This window comes from Drosophila serrata, unplaced genomic scaffold, assembly GCF_035046125.1.
Source record: "Drosophila serrata isolate PLE 108 unplaced genomic scaffold, ASM3504612v1 contig_309, whole genome shotgun sequence".
NCBI lineage: Eukaryota > Metazoa > Arthropoda > Insecta > Diptera > Drosophilidae > Drosophila > Drosophila serrata.
Window position 1 is genome coordinate 60,681 of NW_028257207.1, and position 8,076 is coordinate 68,756.

General features: G+C 41.7%; 1 protein-coding gene across 4 annotated transcripts; it reads right to left on the reverse strand.

Annotated features, from left to right (window-relative positions):
* Window positions 1–4,017: 4,017 nt before the first annotated feature.
* LOC110191701 (uncharacterized) lies at window positions 4,018–7,775 on the reverse strand. Of its 4 annotated transcripts, XM_020962618.2 has the most exons (5): window positions 7,077–7,228; window positions 6,807–7,001; window positions 5,651–5,784; window positions 4,923–5,583; window positions 4,018–4,854 (listed from the first exon to the last, which is right to left on the reverse strand). In XM_020962618.2, exons 2-5 carry the CDS (start codon window positions 6,877–6,879, stop codon window positions 4,658–4,660), a joined length of 1,065 nt encoding a protein of 354 aa, XP_020818277.1. In that variant the 5' UTR covers window positions 6,880–7,001; window positions 7,077–7,228; the 3' UTR covers window positions 4,018–4,657. The 4 variants fall into 4 exon arrangements, with proteins under 4 accessions (XP_020818277.1, XP_086693542.1, XP_086693544.1 ...); XM_086837416.1 differs by having other exon boundaries at window positions 6,807–7,775; XM_086837418.1 differs by lacking the exons at window positions 6,807–7,001; window positions 7,077–7,228 and adding an exon at window positions 6,654–6,735.
* Between the last annotated feature and the right edge of the window lie 301 nt (window positions 7,776–8,076).

Below are 8,076 nucleotides of genomic sequence, written 5' to 3' on the forward strand. Positions count from 1 at the left end.
GAACTGCCTTTCTTTGGGCAACGCCGGGCTAGCTCAGGGTGCCCAGGGCTGGGTCCGACCTCCTCCACATTTCGGGGCATCACCCATCTCCGGCATGCCGGAGCTTACTCCAGGCGGCCTAGCGACTGGCCCATCTCCCCCCAGGTAAACATACTGCATTTTCATTTTCTTAACTTTTACTGGCTATTAATTATAAGTTTTTGGCATCTTACGTCTAACAGATTTACAAATATGGTTTAGGCGCCAACTCGTCCACGGCGAGAACGTGGCCTCAGCCAGGGATGCGCTTGCACCAAGGCTGCCCTTTATTGGGGACCGACAACGTTGGCGGAGGAGAAGCTCTTCGGCCACAAATTGGCCACGATTGGCTAACCAGAAATTTTCCCTCTTTCACCTACTATCCCTACTGGAGCTCCATAAGAAATAGCCTAGGGTCAGGGTTCAAACAAAACTGAGGGCTTACTAAGGGCTTCTTCCCCGTTCCCCTATTGGTCGCAGCGCATGGGTTGCACCAATCCCGGACCCAGGATACGATCAATCCGGAGGGCGAGACAAACACACTAATACCTCAAATCTAACACTAACTAACAATAACACTAATGTCTTACACCTAACAACCTAAATTTATTTTTTTTCTTCTTTTATATATCCCAGCTCGCCCTGGTTTGGCGCCGGGTGGTAAGGGCTGCCCGCAGGTCGACGGCAGCTGCCTGGGCAGAAATTAATGCGCAATTCGCCCTTGGTATCGTCCCATGCGGAACGGACTCACCGGATCTGGGGTCTTCTTTGGACTGCGGCGGTGGCGACGCCTCCGAAGTTGGCTCCGGCCGGCGGACTTGGCTGCGCCGGTCACTCTGGCCGGTGGTTGTTGGTTGCGGCAGCGGCGACGGTTGTTGGTTGCGTGGGCCGGCGGACTTGGCTTGCGGCGGCGACGACGCGGCTCCGGCATCCTCCTGATTGCCGCCACTCTACCGGGATCCATGCTCAGACGACCTCCACCCACGACGAAACCCAAGTAAGTCAAAGACTTGAAGCAGAATTTCGATTTATTCATGCCGATAGTTAATCCCGCTTCTCTTAGGCATTCGGCGACCCGTCGTAGGTATCGGAAGTGCGTCTCGATGTCCGGGGCCAGAATGAGCAGATCGTCCAAGTATACAAATACGTTGGATCGGATCTCGGCTGGGATTACTCGATCCATGAGTCTCACCAGCCTCTGTGCCGCATTACAGAGCCCGAAAGGCATCACCCTGAATTGGTAGAGGGGCCGACCAGGAACTGTGAACGCCGTCAACTCCTTGCTCTTCTCGTCCAGTTCGAACTGCCAGAACGCAAAATTTCGAATCCACGCTGGAGATGAAATGCGTTTGATCGATTCTGGACAGGATTCCATCGATACTAGGCAAGGGGTAAGCATCCTTGACGGTCACGTCATTTAGTTTCCTGGCGTCTAAACAGAATCTATCCTTTCCAGGCTTCGACACCACCGTCGTCCGGTTGCTCCAAGGGCTCTTGCTCTCCTCGATGACTCCCAGGGTTAGCATCTTGTCGACTTCGTCCTCGACCACTTTTTGCTTGGCTGGTGACATGAGGGTAGGGTCGGTCTTTGAAAATTTTGGCACCTTCCACCAGCTCTATGGAGTGTTTCTCCAGGACAGTCGTTCCCAAACCATCCTTTTCGAAGGTGAGGAACCTCTGCTTGATTTCCTCTAGCTCTCGGTTCTCGGCTTCAGATAATGTCCCTACTGGAGCTCCATAAGAAATAGCCTAGGGTCAGGGTTCAAACAAAACTGAGGGCTTACTAAGGGCTTCTTCCCCGTTCCCCTATTGGTCGCAGCGCATGGGTTGCACCAATCCCGGATCCAGGATACGATCAATCCGGAGGGCGAGACAAACACACTAATACCTCAAATCTAACACTAACTAACAATAACACTAATGTCTTACACCTAACAACCTAAATTTATTTTTTTTCTTCCTTTATATTTCCCAGCTCGCCCTGGTTTGGCGCCGGGTGGTAAGGGCTGCCCGCAGGTCGGCGGCAGCTGCCTGGGCAGAAATTAATGCGCAATTCGCCCTTGGTATCGTCCCATGCGGAACGGACTCACCGGATCTGGGGTCTTCTTTGGACTGGACTGCGCCGGTCACTCTGGCCGGTGGTTGTTGGTTGCGGTAGCTCTAGCCGGTGGTTATTGGTTGCGGCAGCGGCGACGGTTGTTGGTTGCGTGGGCCGGCGGACGACGCGGTGCTCAGCAGCTCGGGCGACGGCTCTGGGAAAACGGCTCTGAGGCGACGGCTCCGACGCTTGCGTGGGCCGGCGGACTTGGCTTGCGGCGGCGACGACGCGGTGCCCAGCAGCTCGGTCGACGGCTCTGGGAAAACGGCTCAGGAAACGGCACTGGGAAAACGGCTCAGGAAACGGCACTGGGTGGCTCTGAGGCGACGGCTCAGGAAAACGGCACTGGGTGGCGATCGGTCACGTCTCCAACTTCTTTCCGGGATCACGTTTTTTCCTTTCCGAAGTTAACCGCACCACGTTATCCATCCAGTTTTTTTCCGCTCGCACCTCCCTTTATAGCCCGGTTCCTTTTCCTCTATTCCAGACTCCAGCCGTTACTTTTTCATCGCCCTTGCTGAGAGAAAGGGCAAGAACCCTTTCTCTTAGGCACTTCGAACTACCCGGTTCGCTCATTTTTCCTCGCCCCCTCCTGGTCCTTCCAATCCCCCCTATCGATATATCGATAGTCCTTCAGCCCGTTCCCACCCGAAATGCAACAAAATGTAAAAATATTTAATAAGTTCAATCGCGAAATCGGTATTTTGAGGCAGGCCATGTTGATGTATCCGTATGAGAGAGCTACTGCCCTACAGTACCTGTCATCAGTAATTCATCAACAGTCAAGGGGGTGCTGTTGATTTTTCATCGATGACAGGCCATACAAACTGTTGATTTATTTAACATGGGCATGTCCTAGGCTATCATCAATAAAAATACATCAACAATTAATCGATCATTCATCAACAATTCATCGATGTTTCATCAACAATTCATCGTTGTTTCATCAACAATTCATCGATGTTTCATCAACAAATTTCTCAACGTTCGGGCTATGGTACTGCCGACGACTGCCGTCTAGACTACCGCCGTAACTGTATCGTGGGCAGAGCGTCGTAGTAGAAGTCGCAGTTGGCAGAGGGTCGACTCGGTAGAAGTCGCAGTCGGCAGAGCGTCGCCTCGGTATAAGTCGCAGTCGGCGCGTTGATGACATGTTGATGACAGTGGCCTATTGATGACACGCGGTACTGCAGGGTGGTTCTGGAGCCAGCAAGAGAGAGCGGCTCTAAAGCGCTCTCTCGCTGTCTTTTGAACGAAATTTGAGAGCCTGAAGCCAGTTCAAAAGCCAGAACGAAAATTGTGTGCAAAAAAATCGTAAGACGTAACGGATCTTCAACACTATAGTTTTTGGTTATATTGTGTACATTTATTTATTTAACCTGTAAAATATTTGAAAAAAGAAATTAAACAATTCGTTAAAATGTTATGATATTGTGTGGCACATAATTTATTAATTTTTTGCACAATAAATTTTTTTTAAAGTGGCCTGATTCGCACGGAATTAATCAGGCAACATCATATATGTACATAGCTGCCATAAGAACGTTTAAGAAATGTATAATAAAAAAATTACAACTTCGCAGTTTTTCATCCAAATATCATTTGCTTTGAGAAATATTTATTATTTATTATTTCAGAATTTCAGTTTTAATTTTATTAAAATCAGAAGATTAAAATATAAAGCTGCTATAGAAACGATCGTTAAATGTAGCGGAAAATGCTAAATTTTATGTGTAAAACTTCAAATTATATATGTATCGGTAAACGTTTAAACCGAATTTTTGACATATTTAAATGTTGGAATAATTTTTAACGTTATTGTAAAGTACAAGGGTATACAAACTTCGGCGTGCCGAATTAACTTCCTTTCCTCTTAAAATGATATTAATAACGCAAAACCATTGAAGCATACTTTGATTTTCTTTATTAAGATACAAAAATTTCACAAATTTAACAGAAAACTATCTAGTGTCGTTTTTCTTAAGTTTGAGCACTTTGGTACACACATGCAATAGTGATAATCTACTTAAAATAGTATATATAAGATATAATTCAAATTACAGCGATTAATGTTTGTCCGTTTACAATTTTTTTTAGGTTTAAGAGTTTTTGTGTCATTGAGGGCGTAAATGGAAAATCTAACACAGAAAAACTATTTATCTCTAAGTTTGTCATATCTTTAAGAGATTATTATTATATCAATTTACAATAAATATTTTATAAATTAAAATCAACCTTTTATAAAAATAACGTTTGACGTACAAATTAAAATTTGTAAATAGCTCGCACGGCAATATTTAGTTGCTACATACCAAATATTTGTAAGCAATTTATCGAGTACTAGGTTTTTTTGGTTGTCATTACAGAAGTTAATCAATATATTATCTAGGTCGATCGTTTGCTTTGATTTGGGTAAATTAATACACACTCACTTTCGGTATTTGCTTAACTTCCAAAAAATGCTATGTATATATATGTTATTTAGTCTGACACTCCCTAGTCCTTATTTTATTCGTCTTTATCTCTAAGCCAGGAATAATACTATGGACTATTTTTGTATCCGTTCTCTATGGGTTTAGTTGGCTGCAAACAATCACAATTGCAATTTTTATCTTCACCACCGGTTAACTTTTTTTGCTGCTGCTTTTGCTTTTGGACCATCTCTAAACGCGTCTTGTATGTATATAGCGACTGCAAGGGTACGTGTAAGAGCTCAACGATTTGCGTAAAGTCTAATACTAAAAAAATAAAGGAAAAATAATGAAATTTGTTTGAAAATAGTGTGAAAACCAGAAATACTTCTTACCGTCATCAGCAGTGATGTGACCATGGCGAATAAGGAAGTCAATAACTACTGGAGCTGATGTTGTCTTAAAATCTGGCGTAAAAACCCGCTCCACACACTCCTTAGCCGGAAGTAACTCAAAAGCTTGTACCTCGCCGTCAGCGTTATGGGGAACAAAGTCGACTGGGAGTTCCAAGTCAAATACGTATTCGGTGTTGGGAAAAAGTCCTTGTCGGCTTTCAAAATAAAATGAGACACATCCCGCCGACACCAAATTCTTGACAAGATCACTTGGAATAGATGCCTCCTCGGCAGCTTCCTTAATAGCTGTCTCCTTTATACCGAAACCAACAGATAGCCCACCGCCAACCATATTGTCCCACTTGCCAGGCCATGTCTCTTTGGTGTTTGAACGCTGTTGCAGCCAGATGCATAGCCCTTGGGTTGGATGACGCACATAACCATTGATGTCGACGCCGTACTTGCGGACACCAAAGAGCGGTGTAGCTGCTCGTTCCATTTTCAGCAAAGCCCGGTGCTCGGATTTTACCTCAAAGTACTCATCCCGCCATCCTTGAAGGGCTGGGAACAATCCCTCTGAGCGCAGGGTACGAAGTACTTTTTCCAATTGCTCTGTGCGCTCATTGTAGTCACGAAAGGCAGGATTTAGTTCAACTACACCCTATAATGGGAAATTTGGTTAAATTAAGCAATATGATAATATACATGGTATTAACGACTTAGCTTACCTGTTTGGTTTGTTCACAGTCCCGAAAGCAAAACACTTCTGGATACTTCAAAAGCTGCTTAAATACATCTGATTTCACCAGCCCTACTTGTTGACCCTCAACCACAAATGGACGTATGTCGCTCTTTTGGATACCTGAGTTTCAATAAAGAAATTATATTAAGATTAATAGTTAAAAGAAAAAATAATGCGCGAAATGGTATTGTTTCGAAGTCTTTCTTTATATCATTTTTAGCACCTTAAAAAGATTATTATTTATAACAAGGAAGAAATCTTTCGGACGCCGAGGTTTATATACTTTTGTTGTTTAAAATTGGAAAATCAAGCCATACTAGTTGAAATAAACAAAATTTATATTAGATGTTCAAAATTTTATTTTAAATGTACATTAATAAGAATTAGAAACACATTCCGATTGATCGAATTTATTTCAGATATCGCTATAACTGAACAGTTTGTGTTTAAAATTTGAATTTGAAAATTTTTTTGGGGTGTATGCAGAGATATGCGGTTGAGTGTACATACATACATACATGTACATATGTATATGCGACTGAGAGTATTTAGAAGATGATGTTTCATCGAGATAGCTTCAAAACCGAGGGTTCCTATTTAAACATACGTGTACATATTTGAAACAAATTAAATGACATGCATATGTTTGTATAAATTTCGATATGTATGTATTTATTAACAAATGTACATACATATGTATGTACATGTACCTAAATGAATTTGGGGATATTTTCGCCCATGTATGTATATACATACATATGAACATACATAAAAACATCCATGTGCATACATATGTACATATATGTATGTATGTTCAAATTTCACTTGATAAAAATGGTCTTGCATAAGAGCTTTAACTGGTGTCGCGATTTCTGAACTTTAAGTCTAACAAACTAACAAATGCCATTCAAACAATAATGTACATAGTTGCAATACAGATATAACATTATATGAGGAGTTGCATTTTCTTCTGAATAATAGATACTGACAACTAAACAAACTAATCGATAAAGCATAAGAATTCGCGTCCTGCTGTAGGTTTAGGTTGCAAGCGCTACAAACATCCCACCTACATATACATACAAATATATGGGCTTTTTAGACCAGACCTTTTTGTCAAGGCGGAATTTATTTTTGCTTACCTGTCAAATAGAAGTTGTTAAACTTCTGTGCTAGGATTAGTAACCGCGACAGCTTGACTTCGGTAGAAGACATTTGAGTTACAAGGTCCGAGAAGGAAGAAAAGACTCCAGAAACGCCGGTCAAACTGTCTTCAACTTACTGGCCCCTCTTTGTTGCCAAGTCGTGCAGTAACTACTGGCACCCTTAGAAATTTACTGTAACCAACTTTCTTTATATTTTACTTGTGGAGACGCCAAAGGTTACGTTTCTAACAGTCTAGGAAAACTAACCTATGGAGACAATGAAAACACAGACTAAAATAATGTGTCAACTAACGCCGGACTTCAGAGTTTTCCAGCACAGTTTGTAGTCAGCTGGTGCGACTCAGTTTTGGCGCTTTAGCCTTTTTTAACATAAGACAGGTACATATTAAAAATTCTTAATTTTTATCTAGTATTTTTCCGTAAAGTACAGTATGGGAATCTGCGAAAAGAATTTTAATGTGGTAAATTACGGTATGGTAACATGATGAAATATGGATTAAATTGTTCAGAGCTGCAATTCTGTTCGTTCCTTTTGCTTACATACGTTCTACCATTAAGTTAAAATCACATTCTTTTATTTAATATTCTTCGTCGAGCATACATATGTACATACATACATACATACATTTACGGCAATAAATGAAGAAGTCGGTATTTTTCATTAACGACTGAACTTATTTTGATGAAATATACATACATATATCAAAATGTTTGGAATTACGATCCCGTTAATTATACGATCTCCATTTTGCATAAGTTTTATAATAAAGTTTAAATCAAAATGACTTAATTTTAGGCAGGCAGGCCTGTCGGATATATTATCTTTTACCGGTACATAAATAGAAATAAATAAAAATAGACTGAGCGGATTTTGACGAGAAGTCCATTAAAATGTTCAGAATTGCGATCCCGTTAATGGTACGATCTTCAGTTTGCATAATTTTTATAATACATTTTTAAATCAAATTGACCTAATTTTAGGCAGGCAGTGCTGCCAGATACATTTATTCAGTGCTGCCAGATACATTTATTCTTCGTAGGAACAATTATGGAAATAAATGAAAAAGTGGGGGTTTCTCATGAACGACTGAACGGATTTTGATAAAACAACTACCAAAATGCTTGGAATGCCAATTCCATTCATGCGGCATGCATATTTCATAAATGGCCAATAGGAATATTTTCTGGCGGGCTATTCATCGATAGGGTGTGGGAAGCGCTCTTATCGATTTGAAGCCAGTGTTTG